Raw genomic sequence first — 27,876 nt, forward strand, 5'->3', positions numbered from 1 at the left:
TTTTTTTTTTTTTAATTATTATTCCCAAAGCAGTAGTTTTAGTCCCTGAACATCTGTATTCTAACTGAATGGCGTGTGTTCATTTGAAGGTGACTGTCCATTGTTTGACACATGCATCATGGGAAACTGTAGCCAACGTGTGTTCATCCAACCAGGCCAAGCTGCTCACGTGGTGTAGCCTATGAGCATCTAGAAATATGAAACAGTCAAATTAATAAATACAGATATTTCTAAGAAGAAAAAGCAATAGTTTTAAGAACCATTAAGTAAAAAAGGGAACAGAACATTGAGACATCCATCATAGCCTGTAATTATAAACGAGTTTAAAAACCACCCCTAACATCTTCTACATCCAAATCCCCAATGAATGTCCATAACTCTCGCCAAATACTAAATTGCTCCCTCATTATATAAACACATGTTCATAATAGTAACTGTCCTATACTGTCGGTAGTACATGTATGGGACCTGTTATGCAGAATGCTCGGATCCTGGGGTTTTACAGATAAGGGATCTTTCTGTAATTTGGATCACTATACCTTAAAGGGCATGTAAAGGCATAAAAATAAAATTCCATTTTTACTTTCTTTAATGAAAAAGAAACCTATATCCAATATACTTTAATTAAAAAATGTGTACCGGTTTTTTATAAGAACCCTGACTGTATGCAGTGAAATTCTCCCTTCATTAACTGCTGTGGATAGGAATTGTCAGACGGTCCCTAACTGCTGAGCAGGGAAACAATCATTCTTATGAACAGCAGGGGGAGCAGCTTTGTTTATGACGATCCCTAAGCAGCCCAGACCACACTGAGCATGTGCACAGTCTTAGTCTTGCAAAGATGTTTAACAAAGTTACAAGATGGTGACCCCCTGTAGCCAACTTTAAAAGCATAAATTATTTGTTTGATTAGGCTTGTGGTGCAGTAAGTTCATGTTTATATTTAGTATACAAAATACAGCATTTCTAGCCTTATTCTATTTTAGAATTTACATGCCCTTTAAGTCCAATAACTAAATCCAATAGGATTGTTTTGCCCTCAATAAGAAGTAATTATATTTTAGTTTGGAACAAGTAGTAGGTACTTTATTAAAAAAAAGTGATTACATTTTTAAAATTAAATATTTGGTTAAAATTATAGGAGATGGCATTTCTGTAATTTGGAGCTCTCTCTGGATACACTAATCAGTAAATATTAGGGATGCACCGAATCCACTATTTGGGATTTGGCCAAACCTTTGTGAAAGATTCCGCCAAATACCGAACCCAAACCCTAATTTGAATATGCAAATTAGGGGAGGGAAAGGAAAATGTGGAAAAAATATACTTCCTTGAAAAATCATGTGATTTCCCTCCCCGCCCCTAATTTACATATGCAAATTCGGATTTGGTTTGGCCAGGCACAAGGATTCGGCCGAATCTGAATCCTGCTGAAAAAGGCCAAATCCTGAATTCGGGGGATCCCTAGTAAATATTCACTAATTGGCCTTCAACTTGGCCACTCCTGGGAGTGTAAGCCCCATAGCTTAGACACCAACACTTTGCACACTACTCTATATTAGTGTACAGACCAAGTTTTGCAGTTAAAAAAAAAAAAATATATAAATTACCTGGCATTTTGATTCTTGTATCTGGGTCGCTTAAGGTCCAAACATACACCATCATATCCATACCGCTACTGGCAAAGTGCTCATTGTCAGGTGACCAGGCCACCGAAAGAGCTTTTGCATGATGTCCGTAGTAACTGTTTTTCTCCTAGACCCAGTAATGAAAAGAGTCAGTTAAATTCTCTCAAAACAGTGGATTTTTGTGCAGTGTGTGCTCTGTAATGTCAGGGGTATGAGACTCCTTTGTTGCACAGGCTGTGAGCTTTTGGGGATAGGAGGATGCACCTGCCACTCCGAGCAAAGACTAGAGTCCTTGCGGAACCAATTTATAAGACCCCGACAACAACCCGCATATTTACCCACTTTGATCTGCTACCCGACCCGCAACTGCCTTATCCACAACCCACCGACTACCATTAAACAGGAATTGATGTTGCTGCAAACTGGTGACATTATCAAACGTGGACGGGGACAAAAAAAAGTTTGTAAAATATAGACAATGTAACTTAAGATAAGAAATTTAGATGAGACCCGCAACCCGCATCTATACCCACACCCAACAATCCTGCAAGACTCTAGCACAGACCACACAGCCTGTATTACAGTCAATTCCTACCACATGACATAGTAAAACTCTATACAACCTGTAAAAATGAAAACAAAATAACTAACAAACACCCAGAAAACCTTAGGTTTACCACATATCACATCTCTGACCTAGCTGTGCGCATGCCAGTGAACAATATCCCACTCGTCTGGATTGCAACAGAGTCAAGGCTGCAGATTGATAAGACGCTACATGCGTTAATGTAATAACAGGCAGAATTTTGTTCTAGGTATAGTAATCCATACCATCAAAGGGTGCTTTCAAATAGCAAATGCTACCGGATAGCGACTTGCTGTGGGCTCTTTGGCTAGTTTTAAAGGAGTTTTTCACCTTTAAATTAACTTTGAAGCTCAACTATGATGTAGAGAGTGATATTCTCAGACAACTTGCAATTGGTTTTCATTTTTTATTATTTGTGGTTTTTGAGTTATTCAGCAGCTCTCCGGTTTGCAATTACAGCAATCTGGTTTCTAGGGTCTAATTTACCCTAGCAACAATCCATTGATTTGAATAAGGGACTGGGATATGAATAGGAGATAACCTGAATAAAAAGAGGAGTAATCAGAATTAATATTTACAATCAATTTTTCGCTTTAAAGATCATTTGTGTAATAGATGGAGTCAATGACCCCCATTTGAAAGCTGGAAAGAGTCGGAAGAAGGCAGCAAATAATTAAAAAACTATAATGAAGACCAATTGAAAAGTTGCTTAGAACTGACCATTCTAGAACATGCTAAAAGTTAATTTTAAGGTGAACTACCCCTTTATTGGAAGCATTGGAAAGGAAAATGTCAGCCATCTGGAAACAAAGTCTGTAAGAGTAACTAACACTAATAGGCTATAGGATTTGCTTTACTCAAGAGTGAGAGAGACAGGGCAAGAGAGTTGCTCTTGTATGGAAATTCACATAGATATAAAGCCATAAGGCTATTCTGGCAGGACCAAGTATATATGGCTACAAATGTTCTTACTGAATATCCATCCGCCACACTGAAGACTGTAACAACTTTGTTAGCATCGGTAACTGCAAGGAAGGCGCCATCATGGGAATAGGCAAGGTCAGTCACCGCACCCTTTGCAGGTAAGGTCTTGCCTTCATCTTTCAGAGAATTTCCTTGAATCGAATACAGGTGAACTTTCCCATCCTTCAAAGAAAATATTAAGAGGAGATGTCACAGGTTAAAGGGACAAAAACACTCCCCAAACGTTAGATATTTTGTTAATTAAAACAAAAAAGTATATTGTTATATTTTTTAGTACTTAAAAATAGGTATGTTATTACTCTGATACACCCTAAAAGGGACACCTACCAGATGGCCACCAAGCAGTTCAACAAGAAGCTAATTAGGGCAGACACACGGTCAGTTTCGGGGAGATTAGTCACCTGGCGACAAATCCTCTTCTTCGGGGCGACTAGCCCCCCCCAAACTGCCTTTCCGCCGGCTAGAATGTAAATCGCTGGCGGGATGGCATTCGGAGCACTTCGTTTTCCCAAAGTTGCCCGTAGTTTCCTCGTAAGGCAACTTAGGAAAACAAAACTCTCCGAGTGCCATCCTGCTGAAGATTTACATTCTAGCCAACAGGAAGCCTTTCAGGGAGATTAGTCACCTTGAAGAAGAGGAGATTGGTCGCCGGGCGACTAATCTCCCTGAATCTGACCGTGTGTCTCTGCCCTTAAAGTGGAAGACAGGCTACTTATAAGGGTCAAACAGTATGGGTTACCTGGCTAAAAAAAATTAGTTGAGGGACCTTTTGTTTTTAGGGTAGATGTCACCGATGTAGGTATTGCCAACTAGAGTGAAAGGTGGTTCACAAAAGACTGAACAGAAGAGTAGTAAAAGTTCTACATATGAAAAAAAAACCCAGAGAACGGCAGCATCTCAAACTGGGAATAAAGGAACACTTACTGCTCCACCAACAGCAACTGTGCCAGAGCCCTTGTGAATTGCTACAGCCTCCGGTTCATAGTCCAACGAGTCAATTGCAAAAACCTTTTTCTTGTCTTTCAGCAGAACAATCTTGAAAAAAAGAAACACACATATGAAAACAATATGTGTCAACACAGACATATGTTTCATGCTAAACATGCTAAGAGATTATTAAAGGGTAAAAATGTCAATTCTGTATTCTTCCACTGGCCCCTTGATTGGATCATGTTGTTAAAATGTTATAAGAAAGACTCCGATGTGGAAATAGAGATTTGTGAATATGGTGGGAAATCCAACAAACAAAACCATTCTTTTGTCTCAGTAACAATACTTGTGCATTCCCCCATAGAGTTGTTGGAAAGTAGCAAGTGCACCCTAACAATATCAACACCTACAGTTAATGCATAAAACTGCATTACATGGACCGTATCTTAGTATGGTTTTCTAATTGTGTTCTTAGAGGTCAGGCTAAGTAGAAAATTGAATTTTAGGAAATAAAATGACTGGATTGTTTCATACACATTTATTTCCATTGGCCATTTACGTATCCTAGAAAATGACTTCTGTGTGATTGAGCAGAATGAATGTTCTCCTTTCTTTTAATACTATTACTGTATGCAGAACACAAACCATGGAAACTGCAACGATACTTACCTGGCCAATGCATACAGTCACAACATATCCACCAGAACCAACAGCAACACATTTAGGTTGAACGTCCATTTTAACAGATTCTGAAGAACTACAGAAAAGATCAGCTCAGTCAAACAATGCAATTTAATTATCCACAAATAATAAATGTACAGACAAGGTTTGTTTATACCCTTATAATACACAAAAGCCATGAATATCTTGTAAATGATATCCTTATAAACGGTGAGTTTATAAATGGTGAGTTCTGATGTCATTTCTATGACATGACTCACTGAAACACACATATTATATATATATATATATATATATATATATATATATATATATATATATATATACACATACATACATATATATATATATATATATATATATATATATATATATATATATATATATATATATATATATATATATATATATACATATATGTGTGTGTGTGCACACACACACACACACACACACACACACACGGCCTTGTGTTTTTATATGGTCATGAAACTCCTCGGTAACTTATAATATCCTTATAGTTTACAAGAGGGAGTACTTTATTTACTATATAATACACAAAAGCCATGAATATCTTGTAAATTATATCCTTATAAACATTAAGTACCGATGTTATCAGTTATAAACGTGAGTTCTGATGTCATTTATGTCACTTGACTCACTAAAACTTGTGTATTATAATAAATAAAGTACCCCCTGTTGCAAAATGAGGATATTAGAAGTGACCTCGGAGTTCCATGACCTTCAGCCTGGTGTTTTTATATGGTCATGAAACTCCTCTGTAACTTATAATATCCTTATAATTTACAAGAGGGGGTACTTTATTCACTATATATTAAAAGTCACTGAGAAGTTCCATGGCCACAAAAAAAGCACCAGGTAACAGGCACCAGTGAAAAGCCCTGAATATCCTGCAAAAGATTTAGTGAATAAAGTACCCCCTCTTGTAAAATATAAGGTTATTATAAGTTACCGAGAAGTTCCATGACCACGTAAAAGCACGAGGCTGAGGGCAGAAGGTTTTTATACAGGTTATAAAACTCCGTTGTGACTTCTAATATCCTCATATTTTCCAACAGGGGCTACTTTATTATTATAATACACAATTTTCAGCGAGTCATCTCACAGAAACGACATCACTAAGCCCTGATTATAACCAATGACATCACTAAGCACCGTTTGTAAGGATATCATTTACAGGATATTCATGGCTCTTGTGTATTATATCATAGTAAACGTAATATAACTGGTGCGAAGTGAGTCACATGACTCAGTGATTGTGTTAAACAAATAGTATACTCCTGAGGAGATAAGAAGCAAGCCTATATTTTGTTGCAGTACATTTTTGTATGCCAGGGATGGATATCTGTAAATGAGCTAACTAATCCCCCTTACCTTCCAGGTACATGAGAAACACACCTGTAATCTTTGCTGATCAGACTGGTATAGCGCAAAGTATCATCCATGCTGCACGTGATTAGCTGATTGCAGCCATCCAGATCCATGCTAGAAACTTGGTTGGTATGGCCTTTACCAGTGAATGTGTCATTCTCGCCTGTCTCAGCATCCCAATAATGTATATTGTACTATTAAGGAAGACGTTTGTGAATAGGAAACATCTTTTTTAGGAGATACTATCAAACATGTAAAAGGAACAGTAACATCAAAATGTGTTTTAAAGTAATTAACATGCAATATATAATTATTATGCACTGGTAAAAGCGTGTTTGCTTCAGAAAGACTACTATAGTTTATATAAATAAGCTGCTGTGTAGCCATGGGGGCAGCTATTCCAGATGAATAAAAGGAAAAAAGGGCATACATTACATAGCAGATTACTGATAAAACACCATTGTATTGGACAGAACATAATCGGTTTTGTGCTTTGTAACCTGTGCCTTTTCTCCTTTTTTCCAGCTTGAATGGCTGCCCCATGACTACACAGCAGCTTGATTATATATAATATAGTAGTATATATAGCAGTCTTTCTTGAGGTAAACCAGTTTCACCAGTGCAACACTACATTATTTTCTAACTAATTAGAGACACTTTAAATTTTATGCCCTTTCTATACAATCCTATAAAACCAAAATGCAGAGATAATGACGAGAGTTTTTACAACTGCATTATAAATTACGGAACCATGAAAATTCACGACAATTAATAAGCATTGATTTTGTAACTAGTTTTAAGGGTGCTGCTCAGATAATTTGCTTGACATTCAGTGGTAAACTAAAGTAGCTGAGAGAGCATAAACTTAAGAGAAACAGACTCTTTAAAGCTTTATGCACCAATATTAATGGTGGTCCCGAGAGTGCTTTTGATTAACAAGTAATTGTGCAATTAAAGCCTTTCTGCATCAGCTAATAAGAACCTCTGCAGCCGACTCTATTCCTTGGGGAAAAACAAAGTCATGTTTACGTAGCAACAGCAGTTTTGTAATGGTTGGATAATGTTTCAATGGGTACTAATGGAAGATGGAAAAACAGAGTAGCAATTCAGATGTGGGCTGAGGATCCCTTGTCTATAAATTTCACAAGAAAAAAAAAAACAAGTTTTTCTCATTTCCCAATGTACATTTACAGGACGCCATCTTCATCGCTTTGGTATTCTTCGTGAAGCAAGCGGCGTATCAGCGCATGCACCTTTGGAGCAATCTTCCGGTTTGTTACAACTGTGCACCCGAAAGATACAGAAATTGCCGAAGGGACGGAAGACCCGGAGATTACCGAAGCGCCGGAAAATGGCACCCGTGAGCTCCGTTTCGCTCTTCTGCAGATGCGGGTCAGAATTCCTAGAGGGGACACAATCTGCTGTAGCACTGTGCAGGGGGAGGCAGGGAGGGGGGGCAGTGGGGACTTTTGCCTAAAGGGGGTTCAGTTCTCCTTTAAATGACTGCCAATCTCTAATATATTCAATTAAAAAATGTGCACGTTTTTATAAGAATCCTGACTGTATGCAGTGAAATTCTCCCATCATGTACTGCTGTGGATAGGAATTGTCAGACGGTCCTAACTGCTGAGCAGGGAAACAATCATACTTATGAACAGCAGGGGGAGCCCCCGCCTTACTTCCCAGCCATGCAGAACTCAAGCAGCTTTGTTTATGACGATCCCTAAGCAGCCCAGACCACACTGAGCATGTGCACAGTCTTAGTCTTGCAAAGATGTATAACAAAGTTACAAGATGGTGACCCCTGTAGCCAACTTTGAAAGCATAAATTATTTGTTTGATTAGGCTTGTGGTGCAGTAAGTTCATGTTTATATTTAGTATACAAAATACAGCATTTCTAGCCTTATTCTATTTTAGACTGTACATGCCCTTTAAGGTATGAAGATCCAGATTACGGAAAGATCCGTTATCCGGAAACCCTCAGGTCCCGAGCATTCTGGATAACAGATCCCATACCTGTACACATAAATTGTATTTTAACTATAAAAAGTAAACATCCTCAAAGATCAGAAGGGAGTTATTAAAATTGTAGAAAGTGAAACAAAGCTCATGTTTGTAGTGTATGAGTCATACACCTTATTATATAATGTTTGCTGGAAATGCAAATACAAATTACTGAAAGTAATCAGTGAAAACTGGAGAACTCTAGGAAACTGCACTCCCATTACCATTTATGTAATTACCAAACCAGCATCAGAAGGAAACTCCCTTTATGTAAGTAATGTTAACTGGCAGAAAAAGGATATTGATGTGTCCATCGTGGCTTCCTGTATAAATGGTGGATCGGCCATCGCTATTATTTACGGTCATACACTGTATTGATTTGTTGTGTCCCTGCAAATAGAAAAACAGATCAATGATCACGCAAAAAAAAAAAATCAACAGAAGGTGGGTAGGTGAGCAGGTATATTTCAAGGAAACACGTGGAAGTTTTTAGAATCCTGTAGCACATAAAATCACTTTCTTTTTTTTTTTAATTCTACTTTTAGGAAATTTAAACCCTCAAAACAAATGAATGATACATCATGCTAAGCACTTAAAATTAAAACAAAAAAAATCAGTCAATATAATACATTTAAAACAACGGCTCCACCTGCTGGCCATTTCAGCCGCCTGGCCTAGAATTCATTTCCAGAGAATAGAAACATTATGTTAACCAGTAATTTGTCAGTAATTCTGCCAACTTCATTTTCAACGCAGAGTAATATCACCAAACATTTATTTTCTCAAGAAATGGATGGTGCAGTTTGAAATTTGTTAGATTAGCATGTTATTTCTAATACAGCTATGGGACCTGTTATCCAGAATGCTCGGGACCTGGGGCTTTCCAGATAATGGATCTTTCTGTAATTTGGATCTTCATACCTTAAGTCTACTAGAAAATCATGTAAACATTAAATGAACCCAATAGGCTGGTTTTGCTTCCAATAAGGATTAATTATATCTTAGTTTGGATCAAGTACAAATTACGGTTTTATTATGACAGAGTAGAAGGAAATCCTTTTTAAAAATGTGGATTATTTGGATAAAATGGAGTCTATGGGTGATGGCCTTTCTGTAATGAAGAGCTTTCTGGATAATGGGTTTCCAGATAACTGATCTTATACATGGAATGTGAATTAGAGAAAAGAAATATGTAAACAGCAAAAATTCCATTTTACATTCATTTGTTTTGGAGGGTTTACATCTTGGGTAATGCCCCCTAAATATCAAGTTTTTTTTTTTTTTTTTTTTGCACACATAGGAGCAGATTTATAAAGGGTCGAATAGTAAATTCAAATTTTCGAACTGAATTTGTGAGTTTTGAATTGGGAATTTACATTCTAATTTTTCTATTTGACAGATATTGAAAATTGGAGGTCAGAAAACATGAATTTGAAAATAACGAGAATCTCCATTTTATTTGCTGTGAGAAAATGGAAATCACAGAGACACTGGGATCTTGAATTTAGTAAAGCAGCCCCTTAATATTACGTAATTCTTATGGCACATGTATTCTTACATTGAATGATAATGTACCCATTGAGGCCAATTTTTACAGAACTCAGACTAAACCCTACTGTTAAAAGGGTAAAATGTGTTGTTAAACCTGTAAGATCGATTCACAAATGAATGATATCAAGACCCCAGAATAAATACAGGTTTCAGAGATTGCATAAACTGAGGTACAGAAATATATGAGAAGAGATAAGCAGCTATACAATTACAATTGGAGGATTATCCAGCCAGTAGAATTGTATGCTGCTTTATTGTACTATACCTTAATTACACGTAATGGTCTAGCAGGATTGTTTTTGTCCAGATAATTGATGTAACCAGAAAGTGAAACAGACAGCAGGTAATCCTTTTGCCACAAACAGCCCAACTGCTGGTCCAATACATCTGAACCAAGATTAAATGTAGTGACTGCAGAATTAGCAGCGACATCCCAGATCTTTGTGGTTTTGTCACCAGATGCAGAAAGCAGTTGGGTACCATCAGGGCTCCAGCTAACCTGCAAGACAAAGAGTACACAAAGCTGGTCAGGACAATTTTACAACATTTCTGTGGATAACAATGATGGTTTACATTAAGATGGTATTCATTTAAGTAAGAAACTACATGTAAAGAGCATTGATATATTTCAGAGCTTTTGGATAAGGGGTTTCAAGATAATAGTTCCCATAACTGTAGTAATGCCGAACAAACATTGTGCACATACAGCTGCAGATGGATTTAATTTTATCCAAACATTTGATTTAGGCAGATCGCCATTTAAGCAAACCATTATTGTTCCATTCCAATGATACCAATGCCGTGACATGCTATGCTGGTGCACCATGTGAAAATGCTGCAATTAAATGCAAAAATACTGTACTCCATAAACACAAAAAAATGTCATAAAAAGGTGATTTTTGTTGGAGTACTGAACAAATAGTACACAATTCACATGAATTATGAGACACTTCTTCAGGCTATATCTACAGATATAGGCACCCTTCTAAAATCTTTCTCCAAAAAAAAATAAATAACTACTGTAAATAAACCTTTTATAGACAACAGTTATCGTCACTCAGATGACTTAAAGGGGAAGGAAAGTCTAAAATGGAATAAGGCTAGAAATGCTGTATTTTGTATACTAAACAAACTTTCTGCACCACAAGCCTAATAAAACAAATGATTTATGCTTTCAAAGTTGGCTACAGGGGGTCACCATCTTGTAACTTTGTTAAACATCTTTGCAAGACCAAGACTGTGCACATGCTCAGTGTGATCTAGGCTGCTTAGGGATCGTCATAAATTATCAAAACAGCACAAGTCAAATAATATCTGCCAGAAGCCAATACAGCAAGACTGATTAATAATCAGAATGCAGACTGCACTGAGTCCTGTGTTGACATATCATCTAATGTGGATTTTATAGTTTTTGTATTGTTTAATACAAACTTTATCCAACTCTGCAGAACCAGTGGCTGCAGCAAAATAATCCTCCAAATAGAATCCCAGTTTATCTGTTTAAATCTGTCTCCATGATCTTTGTCCCTGCAGCTGGAGTTGGAAACAGTAAAGGGGATGTAAAGGCAAAAATAAAATCCAATAGAAATGGGATTTTATTTTTTTTGCCTTTACATGCCTTTTTTAAGGCTACAAATTTATTGTTATTGCTACTTTTATTACTCCACTTTCTATTCAGATCCTCTCCTATTCATATTCCAGTCTCTTATTGAAATCAATGCATGGTGATTTGAACCCTAGCAATCAGATTGCTGTAATTGCAAACTGGAGAACTGCTGAATAAGAAGCTAAATAACTCAAAAAAACACAAATAAAAAAAATTAAAACCAATTGCAAATTGTCTCAGAATATCACTCTCTACAACATACTAAAAGTTAATTCAAAGGTCAACAGACCCTTTAAGGACACCTAGTATTGTGAAGCATTAAGAGAAGTGTGGCAATATGTGAAAAAATAAGTCAAGTACCGCGTAAATTCCACCATCATGTGCTTTACTTCCTCCAAGACTGCAGACCTTTTCTCCGGTCTTACCATCATAAAGGAAAATCTAAAATAAAACAAAAAACGTTAAGCAAGAGAGCAGGAATGCCAGGATTTACGATTACTGCGAGTTGATTCCAAAACATGGCAATGGGAAGTGACTTTTTTAAAAAAAAAACCCTGCAATCGGCAAATAAATTATACTAGTGCCATACTTATTCCCATTGGTTACAATGGAGTGTGACCCATGACAGTCCCACATATTCCAGTCATTTTGCTGCCCCAGAGAAGGTTCAGGGTAATTTGTCATGTTTTAAAAACTATGTAAATCAGCTCTAACTACTTTTTTTTTTTTTTTTTTTTTTTTTAAATACAAATTGTTTATAACTGCAACAAAAAATACATTATTGCATAATTGTACAGCTACAAAGCAATAAGATTAATGAATCACAGTATCAAATCTTCTGCCTCTGTTTTCATGAGTCATTTCTACATACCTGCCCATCAGCACCAGCAGAGGCAAGTTTGCTTCCATCTGGAGAGAATCGGACACAATTTACAAAGCGACTGTGATCCTGTTAAGAGAAATGAAATATATTAAAATAATGTTTACTTGGTGGGGTCGCAGGGGTCATTCAATACAGATCACACTATACATATATATGTATGTGTATCTATCTATCTATCTATCTATATATATATAAATTAAAACATTATAACAAATAGTTTGCTAGGAGGTGGACATTTGTTAAGAAGTGAAACTTACTGCTTAAAGGAGGACAGGTTAAAACCAAGTAAGCCTTATCAGAAAGGTCCACCTGCCTATACCAATAAACCCTCAAAGTAGTGCTGCTCTGAGTCCTCTGTCAAAATAAACACAGCATTTCTTTCCTTCTATTGTGTACATGGACTTCTGTATCAGACTTCCTGTTTTCATCTTAAAACTCCTTGCCCCGGGTGTGAGCATGCTCAGTTTGCTCCTCTTCCCCCCTCCCTTCTCTGCTGTAATCTAAGCCCAGAGCTATAAGTGAGCAGGGAGACACTGAGGCAGGAAGTGATGTCACTCCAAGCTAATACTGCAGCTGCTATCCTAAACAAACAGAGAGCTTCTAGAGCTTTTTACTCAGGTATGGTAAAACATTCTACAGAATAAATATAGCATTCTAGCTTGTTCTATTGCAGCTAATCTATTGGCGATAAAATACCTCCGTAGCTTTCCTTCTCCTTTAACTCTTACCCCAGTGCTCCTCCTCTATAAAAAGTAAACGAGCCTTAATAGTTGGGCAATATTGGGCCGACTGTTTGGTCCTTAGGCAAACAGATGATAATAGTGGATAAGCAGGCAGTCAGTAAGAGGATCGCATCAATGAGCAGATTTGGTCCTCGTAAAATAAAACTGACCAACACCATACACTGGCTATAATGCGGCCAACTCAGTTTGGACATTAAACTGCAAAAAAAATTAGCTTTGTCTAGGGAAACAAGAGGCAGTTTTATGACATGATTCTAAGCAGTTTACATTTTGTCAGGAAAGTGCTTTAGAGAAGTAAAACCTTATGGGCTTTTTTTAATGGTATTTGTCAATTATTTTTTGTATTCCCCCCCGCGCGCGCTCGCCGAGCTAGACACAGAGATTGGGTGCTTCACTGAAGGCTCAATATGAAAACAATAAGAAAATATTAAAAACAGCCAAAAAATACCTATTTGTATTTACATGTCCTGTTTGTCAGAGGCCAACATCAAGGGGCAGATTTATTAAGGGTCGAAGTGAAAATTAGAATTTTTGAATTATATTTGTTCAAAACTCTCAAATTCGAATTGTGAATTCCAAACTCAATTAGCGTTTTAATTCGAATTTCGAGATTTATCATACTCTGGCCCTTTAAGAACTCGAATTCGACTATTCGCCACTTAAACCTGCCGAATTACTGTATAAGTCAGTTGGAGAGGTCCAGGGATTAATTTGTTGAGGTTTGCAGCCTTCCTGAAAAAAAAACTCAAATCAAGTTTTTTTCAATTCGAAATCGGGGTTTTGTAATTCGAACGGAATTCAATTTGAGTTTTTGGGTCTTCAATTCGTCCAAGCTGAGAAAATTCGATCTTATTGATACATTTCGATTGGTCGAATTTCAAATTTATGGGAGTTTAAATAAATAAAAAAAACTCACATGAATATGAAATTCAGCCCTTTGATAAATATGCCTCTAAGAAAGGGGTATCCAACCTGTGGCCCAAGGGCCGCATGTGGCCCAGCTTCCGCCAATCAAGGAAACGTCATGTTGAAATGTCACGCACAGAGAGCGTATGTACACGGTCGCTATTTGCGTGCTTTCAATTTTACATGGGGTGTGCGATGTGTGGCTTCCTAGAGCAGGAAAAGCTCGGTTACTTACAAAAGGCAGGTAATCATTCTTCAGCGGCATCGCCCGCTATGCTAGTGAAATATGCAGCGCCTACATTTGTGAGCAACTTTTTTCAAGAATGAACACACTTGGTGGGTTATTTACTAAACTCTGAATTTTTGTATGAAATCAGACTTTTAAAAAATCATGACTTTTTCGGAATTTATTAAACCCCTAGGATGGAAAAGCCCGAATCAGAAAATCCGGCATCTCAGACTTGTCGAGGTTGCATATAAGTCAATGGGAGAAGTCCCAATGATTTTTTGATGTGCGCTGGATTTCGTGCAATACGCCAACATTTTTGGAGTTTTCAGTCAAAAAGCGGAGTTTTCGGATGAAAAATTCGAAAAAAATAAATCTTGAAAATTGGTTGAAAAATCCCCCCAAAAAAACCTTGAAAATCTTATTTTTTCCACACAAAGTAAAATTTCCGAAAAATATAATAAGCGAAAAAACCTGACCAGCTTTCATTGAAGTTTGTAGCAGAAAATACTGAGATAAATTTGGACTTTTATAAATAACCCCCTAAGAGTAAAATTAGAACCAAATGATCTGATGAGCACCTTTAGAATTGCAACTACTTCCATTGAACCACACATTGATACATTAGTTTCTCAAACACAATGTCAAAAATCCCACTAGGTTTATGATACGCTCTTTTCTTTTACAATAATATGCATCAAAAGTTAGCATTAGTGTTTGTGTGTATTTCAAGTGTGGCCCCAGAAATGTTTTCTTCCAATGTGTCCATGGTTGGACACCCCTGCTGTAAGAGTTGTATTACACCGTAAGATGTACGGGTGGCACCTTTCTCTCCCTGTAACTAGAGCCGGCTCCACATGAAGCACAATTGTGTATTTAATCCTGTCGGTACATCTCTCATTACTATAAAAATGTACAATAAATAAATTCCACAATGGAAACAAGACGGAAGGCATAAGATATTCTGCATGTCCTTCTTAAGAGAAATTGTTCCTCTATTTGTTCAAAAACTGAACATGCATACATTGTAGTTGAGCAATGTAATTAGGAGTCAGTAGCAAGTGGAAAACTCATTATTAATGTAAAAAGGTTTGAAAACATGGAGCTTTCACTGGAGATATTGATTGCACGCACTCCCATTAGCTGGAACAGGTATGCAAGAACATATAAAAAAAAAAACTTGACAGCAGCTGAAAATGAGGATTTAAAAGGACACTATACATCTAGACGTATAGCTAAAGGAAATGACAGTTGAATTAATTGAATTCATTTGAATTCATTTGAATTAAACTCAAAGTTTGATCTGCTACCAGGCCTTTCAGTGGCAAGATCCTGTCCGAAGGAAGTGGAACAGAGGCCCAGAAATATAGTAGCAACTAGTTATGAACCATCTAAACATTCCTGAGCTGAAAATGTGCAACCAACCTACTATTTCAGTAAATACACAGAAATGAGAAAAGCACAAGGATTTGGGGGCGATTTACTGTAACATTTGAATTGCTTTTTTCCCCCCCCATGAATCATTTTATTTCCTCTAAAAATTCAATATTTATTAAGCGTAAACAACTCTTATTACAAAGATTTGCCAAGTAAGAGGGTAAAAAGACAGACTAACAAAAAAGCTTGCTTTTTTGCTGTACTACACGTCGGCCACTGGATTCTGAAGAAGGGAGAAAGTGTCCCAGGCCAGTGCAGTTTTCTGCTAATGGGAGCACTGGCCTAGGGTATGAGGCAAGTCATTACAATACTTGGGGGGGGGGGGGGGACCTAACATTTGTTAACCCTCCAATCGATTGCGGCTTTCCTTCTTCTTTAAGCAACGCATTTTATTCTTAAAGTATTGAAAAGGCTCAAACTTACAGACATTGTAAACTTGAATTTGAAAGGCGGTCCTTCAAGGAAAGCGCAGCAGTTGTCATCACTACCAGTCACTAAGCGGTACGGCCTGGTCTGTTTGATGTCCACAGAGTTAATGACTTTGATGTTACCAGTAATTTCCCCAACTGAGGAGCCAGTGTCCCAAAGAAAGACAGAGGCAAATCTATAGAACAATGTGGGAGACAGAGCACATTCTTATGTTAAATAGCTCCAGTACTTGGGAGAGAACACATAATGAGCAACAAAAAAATAAATAAAAATCATCTATCTATGGTGGGGTCGCAGGGGTCATTCAATACAGACCACACACACACATATACATATATACAAAAATTGTGTCCTAGGGGCACTTAATCATTGCAAAAAAAAAAAAAAAAAAAAAACAGCCAATAGGAGAAAGTACAAAAATAAGACAGTCTTAAAGAGGCAGTGTCCTCTATATGTTTAGACAGCAAAGTGATAGAACAATCATAGACAATAATAAAACTATATACAACCAATATGGAACAGAAAGTAACAAATGACGTGTACAGAATTGTACAATATATACAAAGGAAACACCCGATTCGGGGGTGGAAATGAACCATAGCCAGTTAACCCTTCCCGCCACTAAATCAAAAGTAAAATATCAGTTTATTAATAGTACAGGTATGGGACCCGTTATCCAGAGTGCTCGGGACATAGGGTTTTCTGGATAATGGATCTTTCCGTCATCTGGATCATACCTTAAGTCTACTAGAAAGTCACGTAGACATTAAATAAACCCAACAGGCTGGTTTTGCTTCCAATAAGTATTAATTATATCTCAGTTTGGATCAAGTACAAGCTACTGTTTTATTATTAAAGAGAAAAGGGAAATCATTTTTAAAAATTTGGATTATTTGGATAAAATGAAGTCTAAGGGAGATGGCCTTTCCGTAAATCAGAGCTTTCTGGATAACGGATCCAATACAACACATCAAAGTCAAGAGTTTTTGTCAATTGGCAGTCTTGTATTCAGGGTAAAAATCTAGAAAACCCACATTTTAATATCATTTTGGATCGATCACCCCCATATTATTTTGCCATTATACAAAGTGTTCTGTCCAGGTCAAAAAATTATTCTAATGGGACAGGAGAGGCAACAAATAGTTTTTCCCAGTCCCTTGTATTGTTTATTTTTTTTCTGGGGAAAGTGCAGAGTAAAATCTTGTCTGTAAGATAATATGCAAGCTGAAGAGAAAGATTAATCACTAAAAAAAATGGGAGCTACAAAAAGAAACTTAAACAAGGCAACATCTACTTACTTCTCCCGGCCTTCACCAACCACAGCGATTCTCTTGCTATCCTCGGTCCAAGCTATATCTTTAATCTTTCCTGCAAATGGCTGGTACTCATATTTTAGCAAATGCTCTTTCTGGGTTGTGTCCCAGATCCTTAGCTTTCCAGAGGTGTCTAAAATGGAATAGAAAAAAAGTTAAAAAATAACACAAATTACTATAATCCCTGTGGCTAAAGATGTACCTAGAGTAAATTACTGTGGAATACAGGCTAAAGGAACGATAACTAGTAATAATGATCATGACGACTGAAGTGCTTTGCCATGGCTAATAACTAGCGGTTATAAAAATATGATAATTGTGGTTGGCCAATGGGCAGGACATTATAATTAAAATGAAAATTCCCTACTACGCATAGGTCCATTCCCAAGTCTAACAGGACCCTACACAGGGCAACATTTAACGATGACTTGGCCATTCCACAGCAAGTCAGCAACTTACTGGCCTGTGTATTAGACCAAAACAATGGCCCATCGATACGTTGTCTCAGAGTTTAGAAAGGTCCCAGTTACGTAAACATTTATATAAAATTGGTTTATGAATTCTGTAACGGTTTAGTGAGTAACAACAGTTGCATTTCAAGTTCCAGACATGTCAGATAACAATGCAAGGCTCCCGTTCTGTCGGATAAGTTGATGACGCAACCAGTTATTGTGGAAATAATCTACCTCCTGATGCAATGTAGAATCCACTGGGAGCATATCGGGCAACGACAGCCTGATGGGCGTGCTCTGTGTATATGTCGGCAATAGCTGGGTTCTGAAATACAAAAGCAAAAGTAGATTGTAAGCTCTTGTTGGCAAGGCCCTCTTCACCTCTTGTATAAGTTGCTGGTAGATATGTGATTGTTTATGTTTAATGTATAAATCATTTATTGTACGGAACTACAGAATATGCTGGAGCTTTATAAATAAACAATAAACCCCACTGTAATAACGAAGGACACTAGTTCATTTTTTCCATAAATGTTCTGTATTGCACCTGTTTAGACATTTACAACAAACAGACAGACAAGTGACAGCTCACTTAGAGTATATAATTCATAGTATAATTTTATGAGGTTGGGAGGTCAAAGTCACAATTTACCACAGTGATATTCTAAGAAAATGTACAACGGTCTTATTTTATTTATTTTTTTGTAGTATTTAGCGTTTTTCTACAGCAGCTCTCCTATTTGGCATTTTAACATCTATCTGGCCGCATTCAACAGTGTCGGACTGGCCCACCGGGATACCAGGAAAACTCCCGGTGAGCTCAGGTGTCAGTGGGCCCTTGTGCTGCTAAACATTTCTAAACTATTTCATGGCCATTCCCTATTTCTATAAGAACAAAGTGGCTAAATAGGTGGGATTATAGTATGTAAAGAAAAGAGACTAGTAGAATAGAGGTTGAGTGAGGAGAGGAAGAATAACAGTACTGAGAGTGGGCCCCTGGTCTAAAAACTTTTGGTGGGCACCTGTTCTAAGGTTTTTTAGTGGGCCCCTGGTGTCCCAGTCCGACACTGGCATCCAATTTACCTAGCAATCGGACAATGCTTTAAATTAAATTAGAGACTGAAATATAACTAGGAGAGATGAGAAAGATTAGTAATATAGAACTAACATAATTACAATAGAATTGCAACCTCAGCGTGCAGCAGATTATTTTTGGTTGCTGGGCTCATTCCATTTAAAAAAAAATAAATAATAAATAAGTTTGAAAAAGGCAGATTAAGAAGGCAAATAATAAAAAAAAATACATAATATTTAATCAAGAAAATTGAACAGAACAATTGGCTTGTGATAATGTGTGAAATGTAGCATGCTGGTATATGAAGTGCATTGCTGGGAACTAAACATAGCCCTTACAGACACTACGGAAAGAGCTTAGGGCCAGTTATGGTGATATTTTGGTACTAAAGGTGGCTTGGTGTAGAGAAACGTAAAAGGGGAGAAAGAAGGACAAGTTTTCTCAGTATAAAAACTGGGTAAATAGACAGGATGTCTGGAGTGACTGGATGTCTAACATAATAGCAAGAACACTACTTCCTGCTTTGCAGCTCTCTTGGTTCTTCCACTGATACCAGGGAGTTCGTGATGTTCGGGTCGGGAAAAGTCAACCCAAAAATAAAAATTTGCCCAATAAAAGAAAACATTACTCTAAGCAACTTTGCAATATACATGTTACAAATTTTCTATGGTAGGCTATTGAAAGCAGTGTTTGTCTGTCCCTTTCTATTCTCTACCCTGATGTCTCAGACTGTTGATACAATGCAAGACCTGTCTCTGCTGGGGAACCAAGACTGTTGTAACATTGTTTAAAAGTTAACAACTGGGAATTAAGCAAATGCTGCTTTCAATATCAATTGTTTTTAGAAATAACTTTAAAAAGCACTGAACATTTTTAATAAATTTATATTGGAAACTTGCTTAGACTCTTGCTTCTTTTATTAGGCAAATTTCTATTTTGGGGTTGACTTGCCCTTTAAGTTCTCTATTTTTAAATATCAAAACTGTGAGATCTGTCTGGGTACAATAACTTGCAACCATGAATTTCTATGCCCTGTGCAATGAGCTCAAAAGAAGAGGTTAGGATACTGAGAACAAAACTGTTGTGGTAAAAGCTGCTTGAGCCGCATCATTCATTTCCTATTTTCCCTTAACGGCTTCCGCATTCTTTAGATCAGACATTAACCATTTACAACACATATTTCGTGCAAATAAGTAAATAATTATGGGGGTCAATGCCCCAAAGTTTTCTTCTAACTCTGGTTTCCTCCCACACACCAAAAACATACACAATATATGAAAGAGAGAGTGACCTTAGACTGTAAGCTCCGCCGGTGCAGGCACTGATTTAAATGATGCATCTCTTGATCCCTAACCAGTGAAGCAATAATATGGGAGTACCAAAAGCAGTGGTGCTGTAGAGGCTGCATAGTACAGATGCTGGTGGTTCACACACAGCACATTTTTATTTTGCACAAGCATAAAGGGGATCTGTCACTCAAACATAAAAAGTAGTATAATAAAAGTCCTTTTAAAATTAAACATGATTTTTTTTTTTATTAAAACATCCATACCATCCATATAAACTTGTTTAAAACTCTCAGCCGTCAAATCATATGGTTTGCCCCTCCTCTATGCCTTATGGCATAGAGGCGGGGCAGGCAATTACTTTCACTTTCTATTCTGCACTTCCTAGATGTCACTGCACTAGTGATGTGCGGTTCGGGTTTTTCCCGACCCGCACGATTTTCGCCCTCTGTCCACCCGTGCCCGACTTCCGGGTTCCTTTTATAGACCCATGCCACCCTGCCAATGATATCACAAAAGGGGCGGGGCAAGCAGGCGCTTGTCCATAAAAGTTTAACCCGGAAGTCAGCATTGTATAGTCGACCAGACCCTCCTGCGACCCGGGAAAAGGGGGTGTGAGATCGGTCCTAACCCGCGGTATCAGGCCGGCCCACACATCACAACACTGCACCCCTTACATTGCCCCTCTGTCTTCAACATCTTACTGTGTACCCAGTGCAAGGTGCTCCATCTTGGTGCCTAAACAAGATTTTATATGATCTAAAGCTCGCCTTAAAGGAACAGTAATGCCAACATATAAAAGTGTTTTAAAGTAATGAAAATATCATGTACTGTTGCCCTGCACTGGTAAAACTGATGTGTTTGCTTCAGAAACACTACTATAGTTCATATAAACAAGCTGCTGTATAGCCATGGCAGAAATTGAAAAAATGCTATATGGCACAGGTTAAAAATAGTGGATAACAGATAACACCATTATGTTCTACAAAGCTTATCTGCTATCTGCTGCGTAACCGGAGCCTATTCTCCTTTGAATTGCTACACAGCAGCTTATTTATATAAACTATAGTAGTGTCTCTGAAGTAAATGGCATTACCAGTGCAGAGCAACACTGAATTATATTTTTATTACTTTAAAACAATATAATTTTTTGATGTTACTGTTCCTTTAAAAAGTGTCCACAAAATGGCTGCTGCCTGCTTGATACAATTGGGATTTCCAAGACTAAAAGAAATAAGATTAAAATAATTTATACAGTGTAAGTGAAGTTTATTTTGCTTGACATACAACATAAAATAGGATTTGGAATTGATTCTTAGGGTAACAGGTCCCCTTTAAGGGGCAAAAATCCCAAAAGTCTAGTGTGTGTTTAGCAACAAAGGCCTGGAGTTAAGCAGCTTTTGCCCAGAACAGGAAAGCACATTCTAGACACTGCAGCACAAACAAAGCTTCCAACTGATCAGAAACACTTTAATATCACACAGTTATCATTTCCTTATGAAAAGAATGCTGCAAAAGCATAACCATGGAGAATAAAGGATAAAAAAAAAATAATTTTAAATAATAAAAGCGATAATTGTTGCTTCTTTAGCTTAGAATATCCGTTTATTTTATTAATTCAATCAAATGTAAATGTTTTGGCTTCAGCTTTTTGAAGCTAAAGAAGCAACAATTATCCCTCTCTATAGGCAAAATATTTGTTGGTTTAACACATCCCTTAAATAATAATAATACTTTTTTTTTTTTAAATACAATTCAATTTAGGAATTGCTTTGTATGAGCAGAAAGACATCCTGCTGCCACAAAAGCCGTTAATTTGCCAAAAACAACTTGGCAATGCAGTTTCCTCTCACAGCAGGGAATACTTGTGCTTCAATATTCCACTGCTTGCGGCTCTGTGGGATACTGTCCTCTTTATCAGCTTCTAATGGGCCAGATTAGGATGCCATTAATTCTAGAAGGAAAACAGGGCTACTAGAATAATGGAGGAGAACAACAACTTGCCTTGACCAGGATTGCTGTGACCTGCTTTTTCCAAACATCTATTTACACATGAAAATGGAGCGAACAAGTCAAAGAAATTAAAGGGATTCTCTCATGATTTTTATGATGTTGTCTTACTTTCTAAATTACACTGTTTACACTACAAATAATTCACGCTACAATATAAAATTTAATTCCTGAACCAGCAAGTATATTTTTTAGTTGTGATATTGGTGTGTAGGAGCACCTCAGGTGATTTTGCCTGGTCATGTGCTTTCAGAAAGAGCCAGCACTTTAGGATGGAACTGCTTTCTGGCAGGCTGTTGTTTCTCCTACTCAATGTAACTGAATGTGTCACAGTGGGACCTGGATTTTACTATTGAGTGTTGTTCTTAGATCTACCAGGCAGCCGTAATCTTGTGTTAGGGAGCTGCTATTTGGTTACCTTCCCATTGTTCTGTTGTTAGACTCCTGGGGGGGGGGGGGGATATCACTCAAATTTGCAGCACAGCAGTAAAGAGTAACTGAACTTTATCAGAGCACAAGTCACATGACTGGGGGCAGCTGGGAAACTGACAATAGGTCTAGCCCCATGTCAGATTTAAAAATTAAAAAATCTGTTTGCTCTTTTGAGAATTTCAGTTCAGAATTCTGCTGGAGCCGCACTATTAACTGATTTTTTTTCCCCATGACAGTATCCCTTTAAGAGAGATGGTGCAGGGATGGAATATTCCATCTGAGATCATTCTGCTGAATTTGTATTACAGGCCACAAACAAGGATTCAGTAAAACACCAAATAAGGAAGCCAGATTCATTCCAGCATGAGAAATACAGAGTCTCGTTCACAGTTTATGAGTCAGCTTAATACCCGTACGTACACATACAGTCAGGGAGTGGCACTTAGTCATTATTACATCCAGAAGGCTGCACAGGCCAGGGCCTTGGAAACACACCTTTTAACTAGGACTCTAGGCTAAAGATTAGATAGGTATTTCTGATTTCCTTCTGTACAGGATGAAAAAACTAGTTTGCTTTATAAAAAGAACGATTATAAGTACTGGAAGTCTCTGAGAGAAATTCAACTTGTGCCAACACATTCCATACATGCAAAAACTTGCACAGAAATGTTGTGTGAATATTTTTTTTTTTAGTGGAAAGACAGCTTAAAGGGGTGTTTTACTTTGAAGTTAACTTACAGGGGCATATTTATCAAAGAGTGAAGTTAGAGATCACCACAGTCTTCTAGAGTCAAATTCCGCCACTTTCCATTCATTTCTATGGTAGTATTTATCAATGGGTGAAAGTGAAAGTTTATCCTTTGATGAATATGCCTGTAAAAATCCATTAGAAATGAATGGAGAGTGTGGAATTTCACTGTGGTGATCTCTAATTTCACTCTGTGATAAATATACCCCTTATGATGTTATGGAAGGGCTACTTCTGCAACCAATCTAAATCCTAATTAGCATATGCAAATTAGGAACAGGGAGGGAAATCGCGTGACTTTGTCATGAAACAAGGAAAGGAATACATGTTTTCCCCTTCCCACCCCTAATTTGCATATTTAGGATGTGGTTCGGTATTCGGCCAAATCGTTTACAAAGGATTCGGCCGAATCCAAAATAGTGGATTTGGTGCATCCCTAATTCTAAGCAACTTTTCAACTGGTCTTCATTATTTCTTTTTTTAGTTATTTGCCTTCTTCTTCTGACTTCCAGGCTTCAAGTGGGAGTCACTGACCCCATCTAAGAAACAAATGCTCTGTAAGGCTACAAATATATTGTTATTGTAACTTTTTCTCCCCCCCCCCCTCTTTTAATTCAGGTCTCTCCTATTCGCAGTCCAGTCTCTTATTCAAATCAATGCATGGTTGCTAGGGTAATGTGGACCCTAGCAACCAGATTGCTGAAACTGTAAACTGGAGAGCTGCCTCATTACAAGCTAAATAACGGAAAAAACACATAATAAAAAATGAAGACCAATTGCAAATTGTCTCAGAATATCACTCTCTACAAAACACTAATAGTTAATTTAAAGGTGAACAAGCCCTTTAAAAGCTCACACACATAACCACAAAAGATGTTCCTATATACAGAATCATAACATCATGGTCCTAATTATAATGGAGCCTTTAGGACATCTACTTTTTAAGCTACGTTTAGACTGCATGTGTCTCATGTGTGGCTGCATAAACATGTACAAAGAACCAAACATAAACGGAAGGCACCAAAAAAAAGGATTAAAATTACAGGAGAGCGCCACAGTAGGTTTTTACACAAAAATCACTAATGAAAGGCAACTCACAGCTCTGTCCATGAATGTCTGTGCAAAATGATCGGCATTGGGTTCAAGGTTCCATGTGCCAATACCATTAGTGCATGTACTGTACCCATAAGCTGCCATGCACTCCCAAAAAACTGCAATTTTTCTAGGGATGCAACAAAACCTTTGTGAAAGATTCAGCGGAATGCCGCATCCTAATTTGCATATTGAGGCATGTGCAAATGAGGGGTAGGAAAGGAAAAAGTGGAAAACATTTTTTTTTTTTTACTTCCTTGTTTTGTGAAAAAAAAGTCACTTGATTTTCCTTCCCACCCCTTATTTGCATATGGATTCAGTTTGGCCTGGCACAAGGATTCGGCCAAATGCGAACCTGCTGATAAAGGCTGAATCCAAACCAAATCCTGGATTCGGTGCATCCCTACATTTTTCTGATTCATACATCTGGGTTAGCACCCGAGGGACAGAGATAATGAATGCAGAAAACCAGGTCTTCTTCTGTTATTCTCTATGTTAAGCATTCATCTCAGTTCACATTGATAAAGATTTGCAAAGCTTAATGGGATCAAATGTTACATGTGACATCATGTGTGTACATTTATTGGATTGTCGTGCATCTTCACTCTATCTTGATAAATGACACAGTTGGGCTCATTTATCAACACTGGGCAAATTTGGCCATGGGCAGTTACCTATAGCAACCAATCAGTGCTTAGCTTTTTAAAGCCAGCTGCAAATAGAACAATGAATGCTGCAATTTGATTGGTTGCCATGGGTTACTGCCCATGGGCAAATTTGCCCAGTGTTGATAAATGACCCCCAGTGTACTTTACCAGAGTGTCAGCCATATTTTCAGGGAATATTTAGCGGTACAACTGTGTTGAAAAGCTCAGAGGCTCACTCTGCTCTCCAAAGCAGATGCAAAAATACGTTAAAGGAACAGTAACGCCACAAAATGAAAGTGTAATGAAAATATCATGTACTCTTGCTATGCACTAGTAAAACTGATGTGTTTGCTTCAGAAACACTACTATTGTTTATATAAATAAGCTGCTGTGTAGCAATGGCGGAAATTGAAAAAAAAGGCTATATGGCACAGGCTAAATAGTGGATAACAGATTCAGACTTGCCAACTTGATCCACAACTCGTTATATAACTTAAAGGACCAGTAACATCAAAAAATTTAATTGTTTTAAAGTAATATAAATATAATGCATAGTTGCCCTGCAATGGTAAAACTGGTGTGTTTGCTTCAGAAACACTACTATTGTTTATATAAATAAGCTGCTGTGTAGCCATGGAGGCAGCCATTCAAAGGAGAAAAGGCTCAAGTTAGACAGCAGATAGCATTATGCTCTACAGAGCTTATTTTCTATCTGTTATCCATTATTTATCCTATGCCATATAGCCGTTTTTCAATTTCCACCATTGCTACTCAGCAGCTTGTTTATGTGAACTATAGTAGTGTTTATGAAGCAAACAGATCAGTTTTACCAGTGCAGGGCAACATTACATATTTTCATTACTTTAAAACACTTTCAGTTTTTGGCGTTACTGTTCCTTTAAGCTTGAAAAAGGCTCTCCAGCTGTTTTTGCAACACCATTATGTTCTACAGAGCTTATCTGCTATCTGCTGTGTAACCTGAGCCGTTTCTCCTTTGAATGGCTGCCCCCATTGCTACACAACAGCTTATTTATATTAAACTATAGTAGTGTTTCTAAAGCAAACACAACCGTTTCACCAGTGCAGGGCAACACTGCATTATATTTTTTTTTTTACTTTAAAACACTTTCATTTTTTGATGTTACTGCTCCTTTAAGGGGTTTTCTTTGTTCTTGGGATAATACATATATTTTAAAGAGGCAAAAGAAAAACTGAAACCCCCAAAGCACATTAACAAGCCTAACACATCCTTGTTCTGAGTGAGACCTTTCAAAGTTCTATGTTTAGAGAATGACAGCATGAGGGGCAATGCCATACGAGGACTTACGTCGATATTCCTGATGATGACACTTTTCCCATTGGTGTACAGAAAGTTGTTCCCTTTTGGGTCACCAGCAAGAATTTTAGCCACCCCTCTTTCCATCTGTGGAAGACTGGCAAACACTTTCTCTAAAATAGAAATAGGGTTAAGACAAGGAAGTGTAAAAGTGGCCATAGACGCACAGATAATAACGTACAAAACATTTTCGTACTATATTCAGTGCTTGTATGGTGGGAAACAAGCCAACTGATATCGGTTTGACGATCAGGCTGGATGGAAAATTTTGATCGGGGGCCTTTGAAGGCACCCAAACATCGGCCATTGTTAGTGCTGAATCTTCACATACAGGTAGAATTCTATTATTTCTATCTGTATACCCAACAATTCAGCTCTACACGTGTGTTGAAAGAAATGATCTTTCTTGGAAATATCTTTTCCAAGAAAGATCGTAATTGTTACTTCTATGGCCACCTTTAGAAAGTGGCTGATGCATACAATAAAGCAAGAGGAGCCTGTAGAAGCCATCCCATTTATAAGGAAAATAGACTCCCCCCCCCAGGGGCTTGCTTTACACAGAACTAGGGATGCACTGAATTCAGGATTCTGCCTTTTTCAGCAGGATTCGGCCGAATCCTTGTGCATGGCCGAACTGAATCCAAATTTGCATTTGTAAATGTGTGGGAAAGGAAATCACGTGACTTTCTGTCACAAAACAAGGAAGTAAAAAAACATTTTGTCCCACCTTTTCCATTCCCTCGCCTAATTTGCAAATTAGGATTCGGATTCAGTTCGGTATTCGGCTGAATCTTTCATGAAGGATTCAAGTTGAATCCCAACAAGTGGATTCGGTGCATCCCTACACAGAACATTTGACTATGCGTGGGCAGATAAATATGGTGCAGTCAATCATGGCAGATCAGAGGTGCTGCTGCAGAAAGAAAATATGATTATGTAGGCAGCAGGCAAAACAAATAATCTCCATGCAAATCACTGTGCTAAATAAGGGAACTTCAGTGCAGGCTTGATGTTATGAGTCCAACCTGTAACCCTCGGTCTGCTGTTGAATTACAACTCCCAGCACTCATGGACTGATTTTTAATTTTGTAGTTCCAAAGCTGGGAGAAGGCGGCCGAGACATGCTGGGAGAAGGCGGCCGAGACATGCTGGAACCAGTTAGCCCTGTTGCAGACACAAATGGTGCCCCTCTATAGCAATGTTTTACTGCCAGGCCTGATTATATAGCAAATTACTGGGACAACAGGGGTGCTTTCAGACTCCCAATATTACACCCATAGGACTACACCAGCAGGTGACAGACCAGCAGCTCCAGGTCAGGGTTCCCATGCAACAGGTGAGCAAATTCCAAATCCTGATCAACAAGGTGATTCCAGGCACAAAACGGAGTACAATCCATGGAATACACCGACTACAACTCCCAGCATCCCCTGACAGTCCTATACAAATAAGACATACACTTACTTAGCTCATAAGGCATTTTCCCTCAGCCGGTGGTGTC

The 27,876-nt window shown here is 37.8% G+C and overlaps 1 protein-coding gene across 1 annotated transcript; it reads right to left on the bottom strand.

Annotated features, from left to right (window-relative positions):
* On the bottom strand, positions 1 to 27,876 carry wdr1.L (WD repeat domain 1 L homeolog). Its single transcript, NM_001088454.1, is given in 19 exon segments — positions 1 to 178; positions 181 to 189; positions 1,611 to 1,620; positions 1,622 to 1,636; positions 1,638 to 1,658; positions 1,661 to 1,755; positions 3,187 to 3,360; positions 4,123 to 4,233; positions 4,798 to 4,885; positions 6,226 to 6,382; positions 8,506 to 8,593; positions 10,020 to 10,253; positions 11,721 to 11,801; positions 12,232 to 12,309; positions 15,979 to 16,159; positions 17,283 to 17,430; positions 17,984 to 18,074; positions 26,367 to 26,488; positions 27,840 to 27,876. Coding segments are annotated over 19 exon segments (1,818 nt in total). The 5' UTR covers positions 27,856 to 27,876; the 3' UTR covers positions 1 to 79.

This window comes from Xenopus laevis, chromosome 1L (assembly GCF_017654675.1).
Source record: "Xenopus laevis strain J_2021 chromosome 1L, Xenopus_laevis_v10.1, whole genome shotgun sequence".
Lineage (NCBI taxonomy): Eukaryota > Metazoa > Chordata > Amphibia > Anura > Pipidae > Xenopus > Xenopus laevis.